The following is a 22,523-nucleotide window of genomic DNA, read 5'->3' as shown; positions in this document are numbered from 1 at the left end:
TTGAGGCTAAGGGAGAATACCCAACAAATACCGGAATATCTCCCTGGCAATTTACTGGCATCTGCCCCATTGCAATATGGCGGCACTTGCATCACGGACGACTCGGACCTCAGGATTGGGCGGTCCTTCTTCTGTCGAATAAGAATATAACTGGTGGTGATCAGCACGCCGCCCGTGCCCCTGGACGACGTCAGGTTTGACGAAACGGCGTAGGGAGAGCGGCGTGCTGACGCCACTAACACTATACACCACCACGCAGTCCCGGAAGATACGGGCGATTGTTTTTAGAGAGCCGGCCGGCTTGTTTTCTGCTTGATGCCTTATTTTTCGAGATTGATGTAAGTGCATTACCTTTTTATTAATAAAAGTTTTAGACGTTATACACTATGGAAGCCTTTCTTTTTCTCTTATGACTGGCCCATGGAGATGCTGAGGAGACTCATTTAAGGCAACCACGGATACTTTATCTGATGTTCCATCCCAAGACTGTAGCTGGGTCATAAGCTAAATAGCGTTTTGTGATCTCCTTACCAGAGATCAAGGGAGCTGGTAAGGGGTAGTTGACTTACAGGTGGAGGACTGTCCTATCTTCTACACTCGTTTCTACGGTGGTTATAAGTGTGTTGTCACCTCGATTGAAGATGTGGATAGATACCTTTGTGCACCTTGCAAGGAATGATATCTGATACCTGTGTGTATGCAACGGATGGACTTAAAACTATATGTGTGCAACACTGAGTCTTGTTTTTTAGCGCAGTTTTCTTTCTGTTATTATCTTGTTTGATGTGGGTATCCCATATTTTTTAACTGCAGCTTTATTACGTGCACAGACAGCAGATTATATTTTGCATGTCATATAATTATCACTGACAGCGCTGTATTCTATATACATATTGACACACAATAAATACTCAGGTACTCACAATACTCAGGTACACACAATACTCAGGTACTCACAATACTCAGGTACTCACAATACTCAGGTACTCACAATACTCAGGTACACACAATAAATACTCAGGTACTCACAATACTCAGGTACACACAATACTCAGGTACTCACAATACTCAGGTACTCACAATACTCAGGTACTCACATACACCGTCAGTCAGGTTTTGATGTTTGTCTCTGTGTCGCTCTGCACAGCCTCCCCTTATAATCTGACACTAGCAGTCAGTCACCTTCAGTGCTGCCTCTTCACTGATCAGCCTCACAGCCTTTCCCTCCTGCGGTCTGCACTTCACTTACCCACCGCCTCTCCCTGCCAGCCTTCCACTTCCCGGTCCCGCTGGATGTCCTCCCGCCTTCTCTGTCCCCATCTGTGGGGTGATATTGCCCTCAGTACACCCGCTCCCGCACCACAATGTCCCGCTCTGCCATTGCTGTAGGTCCCTGGGTCACCCGCTGACGCTCTAAGCCGTGAGGGGGTTCGATCCGGTCGGGGGGGTCCGTCTGCCACACTGCTGCTCTCGGGGGGTAGGGGGGTCCGGTCCAGTCCTCTGCTCCCTGCTCACACATTCCCTCTCACTCCACGCTGTCCCAGCACTGACTTCCACACCAAAAACTCTGCAACAGCACCACCTACAGGCACCAGACACTGTCTGGGCATACTATTGCTGTGCTTTTTTTTTCTTTTAAATTGGGGATATTTATTATAGCAAAAAGTAAAAAATATTGTGAAAGGGGCCTTAAACTAGGACTGGATTTTGCTGGTTCACGTATCTAGATTGTTTTATTTCTTCAACTTTATCTTCTAGAATATCAATCATCCTGGAATCAGCCAACTAATAATATCATATTACAAGAAGGACATTCAGTGACCCTTCCCTGCTCCTACACCCTTCCTAGTGGTCGGTCTACAGAGAGAGATGTTGTACGGGTCAATGTATACTGGAGAGTGGGGAATGTAACCGGACCGTACGCCTACCACCCCTACCAGGACATGGTTCATTCTACATATAGACATCGGACATCCATGACAGGGATGACTAATCTAATGATAAATGATGTGACAAAGGCAGATAATACTTCATTTCACTGTTTTGTGGTGGTCAAACGGTGTGCAGGTGACTACCGATATGATGATGATATTCAGTATGGAGGAGGAACTAGACTAATCATCAAAGGTAAAGTTATTGGGTTTTTAGCTCTATATTTATCATATTTTATCACTATATGTCTGGTGCCAGGAATTAAAGCTGAACTCCAGGATCCTGACTACTTTCCACTCCCAGCTCTAATGTGTCATGGCCAAGTGCTGCAGAGATTATACCCCTACACAAAAAGTAGCAGTGACATCAGGCCCTCACTGTTCCATCCAAAAACCACATGATGGAGCAGGGGTGGACTGACAACTTATCGGACCCCCAGGCAATAGGAGATCATGGGGCCCCCTCTGTCCTCGCCCACACCCAAGTCACACCCACACAAAGGGAAATAACTGGACCCAATCTTTTGTGGCTCTCACTGCAGCAGCTAGAGCAGGAGATGTCGGCTTTCAGCTGCTGCAGTGAGAGCCACAAAAGATTGGTTCCAGTTTCTTCCCCCACCTGCTGCACTGATCACCTGCTCTAGCCACACACCATCCCCCTGTTGGGAGGAGGAGGGGGTGGGGAGAACTGCAAGGGTCCCCCATGCACCTGGGCTCGAAAAGAAAGGAGATTAGTAATGCAGCGAATAATAGGTGTGGCCAGATTTCAATAACAAATGGGAGGGGCTTATGGGGCATAGTTAGACAAAGCCCAGGCTCACCTGTACCTGTAAATGTGCTTTGATTGCTGTGCCACAAGCAAGAGTCCCACAGACACATATAAACCTCAGCACAATCAGTAAAAAAATGACTTTCTATACAGAACAATCTCTACAGAACAAGGACTGATTCTATATATAACAAGGACCATCTCTAATGAACAAGGACTGTCTTTACTTTATATAACAATCTCTATAGAACAATGACCATCTCTATATAACAAGGATCATCTCTATATAACCTGGACCATCTCTACAGAACAAGGACTGTCTATATAACAAGGACCATCTCTATATAACCGGGACCGTCTCTATATAACCGGGACTGTCCCTATATAACAAGGACTATCCTTACCAAACAGGGATATCACTATGAACTTGGTTTGACACTTTCAGTCTGGGGCGCACGTACACCCTGCTGGCGACCCACTCCCGTTTGGACACAGCAGAAGCCAATCAGTGGATCCAATGTCAGCCGGGACCCGCCGATTGTTCATGGGAGAGGCAGAGCATCACTCTGCTAGTAGGGGAGACAGAAAGTCTTTGTTTCTGTTAAGCAGGAACATGGATCTCTGTCTTCACACAGCCAAAGCACCCCCCACGCAGTTAGTAAGAACTCCCAGGGAGCACATTTAACCCATTGATTGCCCCTGATGTCCCCCCTTCACTGTTATAATGTCACTGGTCTCCAAAAAGTGTTACTTAGTGTCACATTTGTCCGCTGCAATTTCACAGTCCCGGTATAAGTCGCTGATCACCGCCATTACTAATAAAAAAAATAAATAAAAAGTCCATAAATTTATCCCATAGTTTGTAGACGCTATAATTTTTGTGCAAACCAATCAATATATGATTATTGAGATTTTTTTTTACCAAAAACATGTAGCAGAATACATATTGGCTTAAATTTATGTTTTATAGCAGAAAGTAAAAAATTCATTTTTTTTCAAAATTGTCGGTCTTTTTTTGTTTATAGCACAAAAACTAAAAACCGCAGAGGTGATCAAATAGCACCAAAAGAACGCTCTATTTTTGGGAAAAATCTTATTTGTTTACAGTGTCGCACTACCGCGCAATTGTCAGTTAAATTAACGCAGTGCCGTATCACAAAAAATGGTCATTAAGGGGGGTAAAACCTTCTAGGGTTGAAGTGGTTAAACGGGGACCTGGACAATGCCATACACAGTAGTGGGTGAAGGAGAGGAACTGGTGTCCAGGTCAGGGACTCTCTCTCTATTTATTAGGGTCCCTCTGTACTGTGACATGCTATGTATACAGTGGGGGAGGGGTCTCTCAGCATGCAGCCAGTGTTCTCCCATGTCTCAGTGTAGCACACACATAGGCAGTAGACATGTACAAACACACATTATTATTATTATTATTATTATTATAATACAGGATTTATATAGCGCCAACAGTTTACACAGCGCTTTACAACATGAGGGCAGACAGTACACTTACAATACAAATCAATACAGGAGGGATCAGAGGGCCCTGCTCGTTAGAGCTTATAATCTAGAAGGGAGGGTCAAGTGGAAAGAAAAGGTAATGACTGTGGGAGGGTGAGCTGATGGAGAAAATGAAAAAAAAAGTTGTTAGGTGTGGGTAGGGTAGGTTTCTCTGAAGAGAAGGCTTTTCAGGGATCGTCTAAAAGCTAATAGAGTAGGAGATAAGCGGATAGATTGGGGTAAGGTATTCCACAGGATTGGAAAGGCTTTGGAAAAGTCCTAGAGGCGAGCATGGGAGGAGGTGACGAGGGAGCTAGAGAGCAGAAGGTCTTGAGAGGAACGAAGAGAACGAGTAGGTTGGTATTACATTGACAGGTGAACAACCCCCCCCTCCCCTCCTAAGAACCTGTTCATGGTCCTCTCACCTCCCTTCACAGCCTGAGCCAGGTATGATTCTTCCAGCATGACCACACATTCCAAGCAGGCAGTTTAGGTAGAGGGGGAAGTGGAGAAAGTGAGTGAGAAAGTAGGAAGCTGCACACTGTACACATTGCTGGCTTCATTGTCTCACACCTTTCTATAGACACAGTGCACTTGCATACTTCCCAACAGTGGGACTGTCCCACATTTATACCTCTGTCCAAGGACTTTGTCCCGCATCACTCCATCTGTTAATTATATAGTAACTTCAAGTGCAAGTGTGAATGTCAAGTACAGCCAGCGATTGGCCAGAAAACCCGCTGGGTGTGCTCTGTACAGCTGCAGCTGTCAAATTCAAGTCGTGATGTCAGGGATGGGTGGGACTGCTACTCATACCCACCCCTTTGTCAAGCAATCAGACTATAGGGAAACAGCCAGCGCTTACACATTGCTGACCAGTAGGGATGAGCCGAACACCCCCCCCCCCCCCGGTTCGGTTTGCATCAGAACATGCAAGCAGGCAAAAAAATTAATTCGAACAAGCGAGCACCAGTAAAGTCTATGGGACACGAACATGAATAATCAAAAGGCTTATATGCAAGTTATTGTTATAAAAAGTGTTTGGGGACCTGGGTCCTGCCCTAGAGGACATGTATCAATGCAAAAAAAAAGTTTTAAAAACGGCCGTTTTTTCGGGAGCAGTGATTTTTATAATGCTTAAAGTGAAACAATAAAAGTGAAATATTCCTTTAAATTTTGTACCTGGGGGGTGTCTATAGTATGCCTGTAAAGGGGCGCATGTTTCCCGTGTTTAGAACAGTCCGAGAGCAAAATGACATTTCTAAAGGAAAAAAAGTAATTTAAAAGTACTCGCGGCTAGGGATGAGCTTCGTGTTCGAGTCGAACCCATGTTCGACTCGAACATCGGCTGTTCGATCGTTCGCCGAATTGCGAACGTTATGGGCCGTTCGCGCTAAATTCGTGTGGCGCGTCACGGCCCATAATTCACTGCGGCATCGCAGTGCATTGCTGGCTGATGATTGGCCAAGCATGCACTATGACCCGCATGCTTGGCCAATCACAGCGCCGTCAGTAGAGAGAGCTGTAATTGGCCAAAGCCAGGGTGGCTTTGGCCAATTATGGCTCAGGGGATTTAGTACACACCCCACACTATATAAGGCCGCCTGCACGGCGGCCCTGTGTAGTGTGTGTTCCGGTGTGCTGAGAGATAGAGAGAGAGAGAGACAGTGTCATTTGATTTGAGTTAGATAGATTAGGCAGAACAGTCAGTCAGTTAGCTGCACTTACAGTGTATTGTGTATATATATGCATCCCAGGTGTTGCATATATATATATACACTGTATTCAGTTTAGCTAGATCCGTTCCTGTTATCTTCTATCTAGACTATTTACATTTAATGCAGTGCGTCCTGCTCACAGTGTTCAGCTAGATCCGTTCCTGCTATTTACATTTAGTGCAGTGCGTCCTGCTCACAGTGTTCAGCTAGATCCGTTCCTGTTATCTTCTAGACTATTTACATTTAGTGCAGTGCGTCCTGCTCACAGTGTTCAGCTAGATCCGTTCCTGCAATTTACATTTAGTGCAGTGCGTCCTGCTCACAGTGTTCAGCTAGATCCGTTCCTGCTATTTACATTTAGTGCAGTGCGTCCTGCTCACAGTGTTCAGCTAGATCCGTTCCTGCTATTTACATTTAGTGCAGTGCGTCCTGCTCACAGTGTTCAGCTAGATCCGTTCCTGTTATTTACATTTAGTGCAGTGCGTCCTGCTCACAGTGTTCAGCTAGATCCGTTCCTGCTATTTACATTTAGTGCAGTGCGTCCTGCTCACAGTGTTCAGCTAGATCCGTTCCTGCTATTTACATTTAGTGCAGTGCGTCCTGCTCACAGTGTTCAGCTAGATCCGTTCCTGCTATTTACATTTAGTGCAGTGCGTCCTGCTCACAGTGTTCAGCTAGATCCGTTCCTGTTATCTTCTAGACTATTTACATTTAGTGCAGTGCGTCCTGCTCACAGTGTTCAGCTAGATCCGTTCCTGCAATTTACATTTAGTGCAGTGCGTCCTGCTCACAGTGTTCAGCTAGATCCGTTCCTGCTATTTACATTTAGTGCAGTGCGTCCTGCTCACAGTGTTCAGCTAGATCCGTTCCTGCTATTTACATTTAGTGCAGTGCGTCCTGCTCACAGTGTTCAGCTAGATCCGTTCCTGCTATTTACATTTAGTGCAGTGCGTCCTGCTCACAGTGTTCAGCTAGATCCGTTCCTGTTATCTTCTAGACTATTTACATTTAGTGCAGTGCGTCCTGCTCACAGTGTTCAGCTAGATCCGTTCCTGCAATTTACATTTAGTGCAGTGCGTCCTGCTCACAGTGTTCAGCTAGATCCGTTCCTGCTATTTACATTTAGTGCAGTGCGTCCTGCTCACAGTGTTCAGCTAGATCCGTTCCTGCTATTTACATTTAGTGCAGTGCGTCCTGCTCACAGTGTTCAGCTAGATCCGTTCCTGTTATTTACATTTAGTGCAGTGCGTCCTGCTCACAGTGTTCAGCTAGATCCGTTCCTGCTATTTACATTTAGTGCAGTGCGTCCTGCTCACAGTGTTCAGCTAGATCCGTTCCTGCTATTTACATTTAGTGCAGTGCGTCCTGCTCACAGTGTTCAGCTAGATCCGTTCCTGCTATTTACATTTAGTGCAGTGCGTCCTGCTCACAGTGTTCAGCTAGATCCGTTCCTGTTATCTTCCTACTGACAGGCAGGCTTGTCTGGTTACAGTATATAAAGCTACCTGAAGAAAATTACAGGTGTTCTATTTGATCCTATTAGTACCACGGTCAGGCAGCTAGACTATTTACATTTAGTACAGTGCGTCCTGCTCACAGTGTTCAGCTAGATCCGTTCCTGTTATCTTCCTACTGACAGGCAGGCTTGTCTGGTTACAGTATATAAAGCTACCTGAAGAAAATTACAGGTGTTCTATTTGATCCTATTAGTACCACGGTCAGGCAGCTAGACTATTTACATTTAGTACAGTGCGTCCTGCTCACAGTGTACAGCTAGATCCGTTCCTGTTATCTTCCTACTGACAGGCAGGCTTGTCTGGTTACAGTATATAAAGCTACCTGAAGAAAATTACAGGTGTTCTATTTGATCCTATTAGTACCACGGTCAGGCAGCTAGACTATTTACATTTAGTACAGTGCGTCCTGCTCACAGTGTTCAGCTAGATCCGTTCCTGTTATCTTCCTACTGACAGGCAGGCTTGTCTGGTTACAGTATATAAAGCTACTTGAAGAAAATTACAGGTGTTCTATCCCAGCTTAGTGCAGCTACAGGCCATTAGTATGTCTGGAAGGCCAAGAAGGAGAGGCAGACAGTCACAAGCCAATAAGAGAGGGCAAGCAGGCTCTGTGTCTAGTGCTGGTCGTGGAGACGGTGCATCCTCATCAGCACGTGGCCATGGGACACGCTTGGCCTTTTTTTCGGCAGCTGGCCGTGTTGAGCCGCAACATGCGGAAGACTTGGTCGAGTGGATGACCAAGCCGTCCTCATCCTCCTCATCCTCTCTCACCCATGCCCAGGGTGCTTTGTCTGGCAAAGCAGCGGCCTCTTCCCTCAGCTCAATGTCATCAGTGACTCCTTCCCTAGCTCCACCATGTCCTCATGAGGATTCCCTCGAACTGTTTGACCACAGTGTTGGGTACATGCTCCAGGAGGATGCCCAGCGTTTGGAAGGCTCTGATGACGATACTGAGCTCGATGAAGGCAGTAACATGAGCACGGACAGAGGGGGTGCCCAAGAAGGACAGCAATCTGGCAGTCATGCTCCCCCTGCTGCAGCATACTGCCAGGTTTGCTCCAGTGATGAGGAGGGAGGGGATGATGAGGTCACTGACTCAACGTGGGTGCCTGATAGGAGAGAGGAGGAGGAGGAGGAGGAGGAGGAGGAGGAGGAGGAGGCGGCGGCACATCACCAACGAGGCAGGATGCCCTCCAGGGGCCAGCCTAAGGGCATCACATTGACTGCATCACACCCCAAAGCTCCACATGTGCAGGGCGCTGCAGTCTCTGCGCGTTATTCAAAAAGTTCTTTGGTGTGGGCCTTTTTTGAGACGAGTGCATCAGATCGCACCGCTGCTATTTACAACATATGTCTCAAGCGTATCTCGCGTGGCCAAAACATCTCCCGCTTGGGTACCACATGCTTGACCAGACATATGTTGACCTGCCATGCAGTTCGTTGGCAAGCGTATCTAAAAGACCCACACCAAAGAACAAAGAGGATCTCTCCTTGCTCCTCATCAGCTGAGATTTCCAACCCCACTAGACCTTCAGTCCTCTCTGAGACCTGCAGTGAGAGGAATGAAGGTGTAGAATTAGGTGTGTCACAGCCAAGTACTTGTGGGCAATCTGCTTTTGGTACACCGACGTCAGATTGTACCAGGCAAATTTCCCTGCCCCAGCTGCTGCACCGCCGAAAGAAGTTTGCTCCCAGCCATCCACATGCCCAGCGGTTGAATGCTAGCTTGGCAAAATTGCTAGCACTTCAACTGCTGCCTTTTCAGTTGGTAGACTCTGCCCCCTTCCGTGAGTTTGTGGAATGTGCGGTTCCTCAGTGGCAGGTACCCAAACGCCACTTTTTCTCACGGAAGGCGATTCCGGCTCTCTACCGGCATGTGGAAGGCAATGTCCATGCCTCGCTGGACAGGGCGGTCAGCGGTAAGGTGCATATTACCGCTGACTCATGGTCCAGCAGGCATGGACAGGGACGTTACCTAAGTTTCACGGCGCATTGGGTGACTCTGCTGGCAGCTGGGAAGGATGCAGGACAAGGTGCAGTAGTGTTGGAGGTTGTTCCGCCACCACGCCTCCAAAATGCTGATTGTGACACACCTCTCTCCTCCACCCCCTCCTCTTCTTCTTCCTCTATGGCCTCTTCCTCGGAACCAGCGGTGCTCCGTAGGCGTTCAAGGGGCTACGCAAGTACGCAGGCCAAAAGATGCCATGCGGTGCTTGAGCTGGTGTGCTTGGGGGACAGGAGCCACACTGGGGCAGAGGTTTTGTCAGCTCTGCAGGGGCAGGTTCAGAGGTGGTTGACGCCACGCCAACTTAAGGCAGGAATGGTGGTTTGCGACAATGGCACCAACCTCCTCTCTGCCCTCCGACAGGGACAAATGACCCATGTGCCCTGTTTGGCTCACGTCCTTAACTTGGTGGTGCAGCGGTTCTTGGGCAGGTACCCGGGCTTACAGGATGTCCTGAGGCAGGCCAGGAAAGTCTGTGTGCATTTCCGCCGGTCATATAATGCCAGTGCTCGGCTGACGGACCTCCAAAAGGAGTTTAACCTGCCCAAGAACCGCCTAATCTGTGACATGCCCACCAGGTGGAACTCAACGTTGGCCATGCTGCAGCGGCTGCACACGCAGCAGAGGGCCATCAATGAGTACCTGTGCGACTATGGCACCAGGACAGGGTCAGGGGAGCTTGGTTTTTTTTCCCCACGCCAGTGGGCCATGATCAGGGATGCATGCACTGTCCTGTCACCATTCGAGGAGGCCACGAGGATGGTGAGCAGTGACAGTGCATGCATCAGTGACACTGTCCCCCTTGTCCACCTGTTGGAGCACACGCTGCGTGGAATAATGGACAGGGCACTTGAGGCAGAACAGAGGCAGGAAGAGGAGGACTTCCTTAGCTCTCAAGGCCCCCTTTATCCAGACAGTGTTCCTGCGTGCCCGCCGATCACACAGGAAGAGGACGAGGAGGAAGAGGAGGAGGAGGAAGATTGTGTCAGTATGGAGGTGGAGCCTGGCACTCAGCATCAGCAGCAGTCTTTAAGGGATCAGTCCCAAGAAACACATGGACTTGTACGTGGCTGGGAGGAGGTGGCTGCGGACCATGTCGTTCTTAGTGACCCAGAGGACTCCGGACCGAATGCCTCAGCAAACCTACGCTGCATGGCCTCCCTGATCCTGCAAAGCCTGCGTAAGGATCCTCGTATTCGTGGTATCAAGGAGAAGGACCAATACTGGCTGGCAACCCTCCTTGATCCACGTTACAAGGGTAAGGTTGCGGACCTTATCTTGCCATCGCAGAGGGAGCAGAGGATGAAACATCTTCGGGAGGCCTTGCAGAAAGGTCTGTGCAACGCGTTCCCAGAGACTGGGAGGTTACAAACTCCTGTTTCTGGACAACGTGTTGCTGAGGCTTCGGTCAGTCAAAGAAGGAGCGGTGGAGAAGGTGGCCGTCTGACCGATGCGTTCAGACAATTTTTTGGTCCGCAGCCCCAAGGTATGATCGGTTCCAGCAACCATCGCCAGCGTCTGTTTTATATGGTGCAGGAATACCTAGGGGCAAGATCAGACTTGGACACCTTTCCCACCGAAAATCCTCTGGGTTACTGGGTCTTGAGGATGGATCACTGGCCAGAGCTTGCACAGTATGCAATTGAGCTACTGGCCTGTCCTGCATCCAGCGTTCTTTCGGAACGCACATTCAGTGCTGCTGGAGGCGTGGTAACCGATCACAGGGTGCGTCTGTCCACCGACTCGGTCGATCGGCTGACCTTCATAAAAATGAATGAGTCTTGGATCACCACCAGCTACCAAGCACCTGATGCTGATGTAACCGAATAATTTTTTTTGAAATCTCAGATCCCTTCAAAGACTGCCTATGCTGATGCTGAGTGACTATCCCTGAGTAATTATCCTCTTCCTCCTCAATCATCACGCTGATAGCTTGTAAGAACATTTTTGGTTCTGGGCGCCACCACCAGTGCCTAAGGCCCAATTTTTCAGCCCCTGTTTAACAGGGGCGTGTAATTACAATTTTTGATGTAATACTTTGCAGCAGGGCTCGTTCCTGCATTCCAACTAGAGTGTCTGTGAGGGGTTGCAGTGTTGTGGCACCAGCACCAGTGCCTAAGGCCCAATTTTTCTGCCCCTGTTTAACAGGGGCGTGTAATTACAATTTTTGATGCAATACTTTGCAGCAGGGCTCGTTCCTGCGTTCCAACTAGAGTGTCTGTGAGGGGTTGCAGTGTTGTGGCACCAGCACCAGTGCCTAAGGCCCAATTTTTCTGCCCCTGTCTAACAGGGGCGTGTAATTACAATTTTTGAAGCAATACTTTGCAGCAGGGCTCGTTCCTGCGTTCCAACTAGAGTGTCTGTGAGGGGTTGCAGTGTTGTGGCACCAGCACCAGTGCCTAAGGCCCAATTTTTCTGCCCCTGTCTAACAGGGGCGTGTAATTACAATTTTTGAAGCAATACTTTGCAGCAGGGCTCATTCCTGCGTTCCAACTAGAGTGTCTGTGAGGGGTTGCAGTGTTGTGGCACCAGCACCAGTGCCTAAGGCCTAATTTTTCAGCTCCTGTTCAACAGGGGCATGTAATTACAATTCTTGATCTAATATTTCACAGCAGGGCCCTGTGAGGGCTTACAGTGTTGTGGCCACAGCAATACCTAAGGCCCAAATTTCTGCTGAGTATATAGGGCAGGACCCTACTTTCAAACATCTAACTTACAAATGACTCCTACTTGCAAACGGAAGGAGACAACAGGAAGTGAGATGAAATCTACCCCTAGGAAGGGAAATTCTCTCCTGTAAGAGTTAATATGGGAAAACAATTTCTCCTTTCCACTGATGCTTTCCAATCCTTGTTCCACAAAAAAACCCAAATTTTCAAAAAACATTTTTCATTGGGACAAAAAAGTGAGGTGAAATCTTCTGAAGAGGAGGAAAGACAGCAAAACAAATGTCACAGGGGTGATAACCCTTCCCTATGTTTTCCAAAAAGCTTAGAAAAGATTTTTTGGCTGGAGCTAAACACGTTAAAAATGTTCAAAATTACAAACAGATTCTACTTAACAACAAACCTACAGTCCCTGTCTTGTTTGCACTGCTGTTCAGAGTATATAGGGCCTGGTGGCCCCACACCTTTCCTTATTTTAATTTGGGTGCGGGGTTCCCCTTAATATCCATACAAGACCCAAAGGGCCTGGTAATGGACTGGGGGGTACCCATGCCGTTTGTCTCACTGATTTTCATCCATATTGCCATGACCCGACATGACATTAAACCCGCAAGCAGTTTTAAATGAGATTTTTTCCTTTAAAAATGACATTTGGTGCAGGGACTGTTCTAAACATGGGAAACACGCGTCACTTTACAGGCATACTATAGACACCCCCCAGGTACGATATTTAAAGGAATATTTCACTTTTTTTTTTTACTTTAAGCATCATTAAAATCACTGCTCCCGAAAAAACGGCCGTTTTTAAAAGTTTTTTTTGCATTGATACATGTCCCCTGGGGTAGGACCCGGGTCCCCAAACCCTTTTTAGGACAATACCATGCAAATTAGCCTTTAAAATGAGCACTTTTGATTTCGAACGTTCGAGTCCCATAGACGTCAATGGGGTTCTAACGTTCGTGCGAACTTTCGGTCCGTTCGCGGGTTCTGGTGCGAACCGAACCGGGGGGTGTTCGGCTCATCCCTACTCGCGGCTATAATGAATTGTCGGTCCCGGCAATACACATAAAAGTCATTGATAAAAACGGCATGGGATTCCCCCACAGTCCATTACCAGGCCCTTTGGGTCTGGTATGAATATAAAGGGGAACCCTGAACCAAAATTTAAAAAAAAATGGCGTGGGGGTTCCCCCAAAAATCCATACCAGAACCTTATCCGAGCATGCAACCTGGCAGGCCGCAGGAAAAGAGGGGGGGTACGAGAGAGCGCCCTCCCCCTCCTGAACCGTACCAGGACACATGCCCTCAACATGGGGAGGGTGCTTTGGGGTAGCCCCTCAAAGCACCGTGTCCCCATGTTGATAAGGACAAGGGCCTCATCCCCACAACCCTTGCCCAGTGGTTGTGGGGGTCTGTGAAAATGGTAAAAATGACAAGACATGGCTTGGGGACAAGTCCTTTATTAAAAAATGTTGCAAGAAAATGTAGCGCTAACAAAATGTGTGCACAAGTGATGAGTGCAATAATCAAATAGTATAAATAAATATTCCCATATAAATATACCCCTGTAGATGTCCCATTAGGACGAAACGCATCGGACAAAGTTCATCGCTCCCCACATTGCTTTTATTCACCGTGATCACTTTTATCTATGTTTGATGGTTTTAGTAAACCTACTTTTTTGACCTACACTATTGGAGCCCCCCTCTCTTCATACACATTGTACTTGGGTGAGAGCTGTCGTGGTGTTCCTTTGGATGGTTGCCTTTCCAGTTTGGTCGGGCTCCATGAGGTCCTTTGAAGACATCACTGGAGACTCCGAGAGCCACTGATTCGGTTGTCCAGGTTTTTATGATTCGGTGTCGCTGACATCCAGGTCCATCTGCTCCGGTAAGAGTATTCAATCTCATTCACTTTCAGGATTCACCATTGTTGATGTTACATATTGCATCTTGCACGTTGGCAGATCATCATTTCATTTTTGCGGACTTCTACATACGGTATATATTTTTTCATTTTTTGAGATTAGTGATATAGACTCTCATAAATATTTTTTCACCTTTATATATCCATTCATTTCACCATGTTGGACTTGGAATATTTATTTATACTATCTTATTATTGCACTCATCAATTGTGCACACATTTTGTTAGCACTACATTTTCTTGCACCTTTTGTATTTGAATTTTTCTCACGTTCCTGTGTAGCTGCTGTCACATTTCAATTTACATTTTTATTTAGTTATATATTTGCGAAGTATTATTCTACCTTCCTTTATTAAAAAATAAAAATGTCCCACGTAGTCTTTTTCTCTTGCTCCGCCGACGGACCGAAAAAGAAAAAAATGCAGGCCGCCACCGATCCGCCTCCATGGGAGGCACCCGCCGTAATGACCGTCCTCTCAGGTAACAGTTCTTTTATAACTGAGGACGGGGCCACACGGTGACGTCGCCAGGTGATCCCACCCCCCCTCTGACGCACGGGGACATCCCTTAGCATCAGAGGGGGCGGGGGTCACCCAGTTACGTCACCGGGTGGCCCCACCCCCCTCTTTAAAGGCATTTAAGCCTCTAAAATTAGCACTTTTGATTTCTCCCATAGGCTTTTAAAGGGTGTTCCGTGGCTTTCGAATTTGCCGCGAACACCCCAAAATGTTCGCTATTTGGCGAACACACGATGTTCGAGTCAAACTTACGTTTGTCTCGAACATTGGGCTCATCCCTACTGACCAGGGTTTTTTTTCAGCTATGCGGAAGCCCTGCACTCACAGCATTTCTTCTGACATTAAAAGTAACAGCTCTCCCTCACGGCTCCTATAGCAGCCTCTCTGCTCTGCACTGAGAGCAGGGGACAAGAGCTGGTCTATGAGTGCAGCATGATCGAGGGGAGGAGGGGGGGTGAGCTGCACCGTTATCCTTATCTCCTTCCTACTCAGGGAGGGGAGATTGAGAGCTGGAAATTAGAAGAGTGTGCACTGACTTAGTGCACTGAAAAAGAAAACTAAGCTGTGACAGAGCCAGTCACAGAAAGGTACTTTTACAAAGATAACCATGAGGAAGATGGTGGAGCTTTGGGGAAGGGGAGGGCAGAGGAGAGGTGTTGTGTTTTGTATGTGTGTGTGGTTTTGTACATGTGTGTGTGTGTGTGTGTGTGTGTGTGTGTGTGTGTGTGTCGCCCCCCCCCTTTTTTTTAGCACGTCGTATTATATCATTACTTGATGTGGTGTATTATCACTGTTATATTTATTTTCCATGTATTCACAATTTTTTCCTACACTTATATATAGACTTCTGACTTTATATTTATTTATTTGAAGCACTTTGCACTTTTATGGAGAGCTGTTCAGATTAAATAGTGTAGTGGGTCCACATACAATTAATCACTTTTGAACAGCGCCACTTCCCCTGAAATAGATTTTTTGTGTGTGTGTGTGTGTGTGTGTGTGGTTTTGTATGTGTGTGTGTGTGTGTGTGTGTGTGGTTTTGTATGTGTGTGTGTGTGTGTGTGTGTGGTTTTGTATGTGTGTGTGGTTTTGCATGTGTGGAGGTTATAGCTCAGGATAGATGCAATAGTGAGATGTCAATAGATGAATGGACTCTGTACCTAGCGCTCTCTTGAACCCTGTGCATAACTTACTCCAGAACCCACCTTTCTGTACGTAACACTCCAGAACCCTGCACTCTGTACATAAGACACTCCAGAACCCTGCACTCTGTATGTAACACACTTTAGAACCCTGCACTCTGTACGTAACTCACTGCAGAACCCTGCACTCTATAGCTAACTCACTCCAGAACCCTGCACTCTGTACGTAACTCACTCCAGAGCCATGCACTCTCTGGCTAGCGCTCTTCTGCACTATGTACATAATGCACTACAAAACCCTGCACCCTGTGAATAACATACTCCAGTGCCCTGCACTTTGTACATACCACACTCCAGAACCCACCTTCCTGTACATAATGCACACCAGGACCCTGCACTCTGTATCTAGCACTCTCCTAAACTCTGTACCCATTAAGCCCCTCCCAAGAGTTTGGCCACACCCACTTTTACCGTGGTGCATGTACCACGCTACCAGTCACTTCCTACCTTAAGTGTCCCTCATTCTGAAGTTCAAAAGTCAGGAGGTATGCACTTGTTCCCCGATCCCTCAGTATGACAATCTTATGTGTCCTCTATGGAGAGGGCAGAGGCTGACCGTTTCCCCAACCCCCCCCTCCTTTCATTGTGTGATCGTGACGCTGCTGCCGGCTGCTCCAGGGGAATAAGATCCCATGCTGTGAAGGGTCAGGCACCCAGAGCAGCGAGCCCCAGGGAGCATAATGAGTGAAAACTTCAGCATGGTTCTGCGAGATGCTGGGAACGGGGCCCCTTACTGACCCCGAGCCCTCGGGCAGTGCCCAAATGGTCAGTCCTTGTGGTGGAGGTTTAGTCTAGGTTCTCATCTTTGCAGCTGCGCTTGATGCTTTTTCTGGTGTGTTTTGCAGTGCATTTTGCACTTTTAACCCTTGTTTTTGCATGAAGTTTTCATGCATTTTGCGTTTTTTTTTTTCTCTTTAAACACACTGTGTATAGCGGGTTGCTAAGGAGTGGGTCAGGAAACCGGCTGCTGCGTCCTTAACAACCGGTGAATCATGTAAAAAGACTTTCCAGCAAAAAAAAAAAATTGGGAAAAAAACTGCGTGGGGTCCCCCCAAATTCCATGGCAGACCCTTATCTGAGCATGCAGCCCGGGAAGGTCAGGAAAAGGAGGGGGCGAGCAAGCATCTCCCCCTTCCGCACCATACCAGGTGGCATGCCCCCAACATGGGCGGTGCTTTGGGGCAGGGGTGCTCTGCTCCTTGGGGGGCATTTTTAAGACTAGGTTTAGCCTGGAATTCTACTTTAAGTTGCACACAAAAAAAATTCCAAAGTGAAAATACTCCAAAGCTTTTAACTTTTACCATAAGTAATAGAAAAAACAAAAGTAGGTGATAGCCAGAATGTTCAATATAAGGGGTGTACTCATTAATTTACATAATGCTTTGTGTAGCTGATATATTCTATGGGGGAGAGTTACAAAAACTGGAGCACATAGAATCTAGTGCAGTTTCGCATAGTAACCAATCAGCTTCCAGGTTTTATTGGCAAAGCTTAATTGAACAAGCTGAAGATAGAAGCTGATTGGTTACTATGCACAGCGGCACCAGATTATGTGTGCTCCAGTTTTAGTAGACATGTGCAATTTGTTTTGTTCCAAATTCGTTTTAGGACAAAATTCAGGATATTTGTTCATTTGGAAGCATCTGAATGAACAAAAGACTCTTTTGACGCATGCATACAAAAACGAATTGTTAAAAGGAATGGTAATCCAAAAGCAACGAAAACTCAAAAGAACGAAAATCCGAAAGAATGAAAAACAAATCAACCTACGAGTTTAACGAATCAATTACATTGAGATAATTTTGTTTTTCAGATTTTCTATTATGATTAAATTATTAACTATTATTATATTTTATTATTATTATTTATTATAAATTATTAAACTATAGGTAAAATAGCTGAAGTCAGTAATTTTTCTATTCGGGTCGCCATAGCAGCTAATTTGGAATAGATTAGATTTACATTTCTACTAGAATTTCCTTTCAAATTTGGCTAAAGTAACTGTTCATGAATGGAACGAATACGAATGCATCCAAAGTTACGAATGATCCGAAATACCAAATGCTGATCATAATGAATGATCTGATAAATAAACGGAAAAAAAAACAAATGAAACAACACACATTTTTCGGTAGTGCACATGTCTACGTTTTAGTACAGTTTCCCCCATGTGTCATATTATTTTTTGGTGAAAGTTGAGTTTGAATATGACCTGAACATATTGTACTTGATTCTACGATATATTCATACATCCAAATTATTTTACAGAACCATCAGAACCACCTCAGATGTCCAGTTTTGGTCAAGAAGCTTTAGTACTAGCAGCATATGTGGCTGTAAAATTCTTCATCGCTGTCATCCTAGTGGTCCTGGGCTGTGTGTATGGAAGAGCCAAAAACACCAAGAGATCCACCTGATGTAAATTATTTAGCATTTATATAACAATTGTCTAGCAGTTGCTTCTTATTTTGTCCTCCTAATATTGCTTTATTGGAAATAGATGCTTAAGGTGCTTAAACTTGATACCATACTGTCAATAATAAACTTTCATCCTTTTTTATAGAGAAAAAAATGGTGAAAATTATGAAAACAAAACAATTTAAAGGAGCACAGTGTTTTTTGTTAAAAATATTTTTTCTTCATTTGCTGAACAAAAGTAAATGTGCCTGTTTTTATGAGAATATATATATATATATATATATATATATATTATATATATATATTAGAGACAGTACTGTGTATCTTAGATTCTTAGATTTTTTTTTTATATATATACTTTAACTGTGAAACTTGCACATGTGCAAAACAGGTCGGTGCCATTTCATAGGAAGTGTCTTCAGGAAAAGCCTGTCTCCTAGCTCCAGTCCTATCATCCAGCCTTAATCCGACCATTATTGCACCAATACAGTCTGAGAGAGGACATTGATGGGTGAGACCAAAAAGAAAAATGCAAGGCTATGGTGGAGGATTGGGCGGAAACTATCATCCCTATCCATGGGCATGATAATGTCCATATGCCTTCCAAGGAAGAGCAACTCCCCATGGTGACCCAAGTGATGCAACTGTTAACTGCCATTGCAATAACATGCAGAAAATGTATGCACATATTTCCAAAAATAATGAAAATTAAACACAATATCTAAAGTACATAGGGTGGCACTATATATATATATATATATATATATATATATATATATATATATATATATATATACACACACACATACAGTAGGTTCAAGCATATACAGTATCACCAAAAAAAAACTCTAAATACAGAAAAGAAAATCCTGGTGTTTTAATTTACATGGCATTATCTCAGGATTAAAGAGTATCTGTCACGTACCTGGTCAAAGGCCGGAATGCTAAGAGGGCTCCCCTTGTGGCTAAGTGGGTTACCAGCTGCGGTAGCCTGAAGTGCTGAGATGATGTACATCAAATGAGGGCCGGACGAGCAGAATGCACTGCAGGGCAGATGTCATTCAGAAGTACCAGACAATACTTGGCAGCAGGGTGAGACAGGAAGCAGGGTCAGGAGCCAGGCCAGTAGTCATGCACGGGAAGTCAGCCAGGAGTAGAAGCAAGAAGCAGAATCATAAAACAAGCTTGGGTCATACACAGGTGATCAGGCAGAAGCAGAGAGAGGATAGCAAGATAGGTTCATACATGGGTAATCAGGCAGCAGCAGAGTCAGTAGAACAAGCTAGGGGTCAGAGCCAGGGATGGAGACAAGACAGGTCATAGACATGCTGCATCGGTAACGGGGAATCCAATAATAGAATACATTGGAGCACAGGAACACACGGGGGGGCTGATGATCATCCAGCAACATGTGGACCAGACTACTGCCATTAAATAGGTCACTTGGCGCCAAGACCAGTCACGTATTGCGTGCACCATGATGCACATGATTGCATCATTGCGCGCCAGGGTTCGCAGCTGAGTACCCACACGCAACGGCTGTGTGTATTTTTGTGCAAGTTAGCGTGACACTGTTGAGTGTTGGCAGATGTGACAGCTCTTCTGCAATTCATCTAAGTGAGCTTACCTAAGTTCAAAGATCAGGCGGGGTATTATGGGTACTATGGCAAATTTCTGCTTTAATAGGGCAGATCCACAAATTGCAAACATACACACATGTTTAACGCAAACCCATAAAAGCACACAAACCCCAACCTCATCCCTATCGGCAGGACCACTAATGCCCCGTACACACGATTGGACATTCCGACAACAAAATCCATGGATTTTTTTCCGACGGATGTTGGCTCAAACTTGTCTTGCATACACACGGTCACGGAAAGGTGGTCGGAAATTGTGAACGTCAAGAACGCGGTGACGTACAACACTCACGACGAGCCGAGAAAAATGAAGTTCAATAGCCAGTGCGGCTCTTCTGCTTGATTCCGAGCATGCGTGGAACTTTGTGCGTCGGAATTGTGTACACACGATCGGAATTTATGTGAACGGATTTTGTTGTCGGAAAATTTGAGATCCAGATCTCAAATTTTGTGTGATGGAAATTCCGATGGAAAGCATCTGATGGAGCCTTCACACGGTCGGCATTTCCGACAAAAAGTTCCCAGTAAACATTTTCCGTATTAAAATCCAACCGTGTGTACAGGGTATAAGTTGAAATAAATAAAATAGCCCTCAACCCTAACACTGGCACACTATCATGATTCTGACTGGAGTGGGTTGGTAAGGTCTGCTGAATGACGATGGTGGAGGAACTGATGATATGCCAGCATGATACCTACGAATACATTCAAGTGAAGTGAATACATTCAAGTGATAGACTCCTTGGATCATCTTCATGGATATTGATGAGTTCTGAAACCTGGTGTGATTTTACCAATGACTAGGTTTGCCTTTCATTTTTCTTGCAACATATGGTTAATGATAACATGTGGAAGTATATATGAGGCAGTCCTCCTCTTCTTCCACTTCTGCTTGCCATCCTTCTCCTTACCTAGCCCCTTGTTTCCTGGTTTGTCTTGATGTGTGGATCTTTCTTACCTTTCTCCCTGTACTTTCTTGGTCACTTTCACAGGTCACCTTTGCAGTGAGAAAAGTGGACCCTTTGGGGTTTATTTACTAAAACCAGAGAGTGCAGTGAAATCTGGTGCAGCTGTGCATGGTAGCCAATGAGCTTCTAACTTCGGCTTTTTCAAGTAAGCGTTAACAAAAAACCTGGAAGCTGATTGGTTTCTAGGCAGAGCTGCACCAGATTTTTAAATCAACCCCTTTATGTCCTCCCAGACACTGTTGGACTGACTTCCAGCACTCCACTTCACTGAACAGATTCCACTCCCCAGCAACATAGACCTGTTCCCCCAGTTGTAGGACCTAGGCAAGTGGTCTCTCTGATGATAGTACATTGGGCGGGAGATATACATACAAGGGTCTCTGGAATTCTTTGTGTACCTAAGTCTGTATTGTCACCATTTTATGTGTTAGATCCATATTCTTGATCTTTCTTTATTTTGTAATTTGTATTACAAGTTCTGTTCTTTGTATTCTTAATAAAATCTAATTGCAAACAAAATGTTAACAAAATGTAAATTAAAAGCAAAATCATATTGTGTGCATAAAGAAAGTTCTTACATCATTCCTCCATGTTTCTTAGAAATACTGGCCAGTTCTCTGGACAAAGTACATGAACAACTCTACTGATAGTTGAGTATCCTACCATCAACAGACAAAGTCAAAAGAAACAAATGTTATTTTTTTTTTTAAATGCCAACCTTTCTTATCAGCTATTACATCATTGGAGACCCCTTTGAGTTTTCCATCTGTATCATTTTACTCTCTCCACTACTTGTGTTTTCCGGTGTCTGCCATCAATCAGTGTAAAAAGTTTGGAGACACCTTTGTCTGATTTTTTTTTAGTTTTGGATAGAGCAAGGAAGGGTTAAAACCTATATCAGGTTTTTTTTTGCTCTCTGTGCACCATTGGAGAAATTTCCAGTATCTACTTTGGAAGATTTCCCAATACCTCTTATTCTAGAGACAACTCTAAAATTTTGGATTTCCCCTCCATTTCTTTCTGAATCTCCCGAATGGGAAAACTTGAGTGAACTAGAATGTCTAACCCTTCACAACTCTCTTTTTTGCATAGAGACAAATCAGATATCATCATAACGAATGCCTGATATGATAAAGTGGTTAATGCATTTTGAAAGCTTTCACTTTTAAAATGTTTAAAAAAATAAAAATAAAATAAAGTGTTTTTTCAAACTCCAAACTTTTCTGTTATTTATTATTATGCTAAATATAATCCATTAGGCCTTGTTAATCTACAGTAGGTGTGAGGAATGTTAAATCTGTCGCATTGTTAAATCTCTCAAAATGCTTTACAAAGTCAATGTTTCTACTTTACGCTTGGGGAAAACCATGTAGTAGACATTTAAATTTTGGATCACATTTGCATCTTTTTGCATTGTGTTACGTTGATTTTGATCTTGCCTGCAAAGTTTGTCAGGTGTTGGCAACTTTCAAAGATTGCCAAATGTCTCAATTCAAGCCAACAGAAGCATAAAAACTAAAACAATAGTAATAATAATAATAGGACTATGTTAATAATACTCATGCAGATCATAGATGCCACAGATATATATGTTGCTCATAACAGGAAAATACATACAATATTTGGATCAGTCCATCAGAGGACAAATTATGGTTTACCATAGAACAAACTTTCATAAGACAACAGGACTTCATGGCCCTATTAGCAGTATCTCTTTTGTCCCCCACTAAGAATAATAAAGTGCCTCA

General features: G+C 45.0%; 1 protein-coding gene across 1 annotated transcript in view; it reads left to right on the top strand.

Moving 5' to 3' along the window:
- The window catches only part of LOC141133514 (uncharacterized), a 67,842-nt gene extending 45,849 nt beyond the window's left edge, over window positions 1–21,993 (top strand). The window contains exons 4-5 of the mRNA XM_073622940.1: window positions 1,759–2,127; window positions 18,018–21,993. Coding sequence (XP_073479041.1) covers window positions 1,759–2,127; window positions 18,018–18,166 — 518 coding nt within the window. The 3' untranslated portion in view covers window positions 18,167–21,993. The remainder of the gene's footprint in view (window positions 1–1,758; window positions 2,128–18,017) is intronic.
- Window positions 21,994–22,523: the final 530 nt, after the last annotated feature.

Source organism: Aquarana catesbeiana, linkage group LG03 (genome assembly GCF_042186555.1).
Source record: "Aquarana catesbeiana isolate 2022-GZ linkage group LG03, ASM4218655v1, whole genome shotgun sequence".
Lineage (NCBI taxonomy): Eukaryota > Metazoa > Chordata > Amphibia > Anura > Ranidae > Aquarana > Aquarana catesbeiana.
This window is presented reverse-complemented; position numbering and strand designations above follow the sequence as displayed.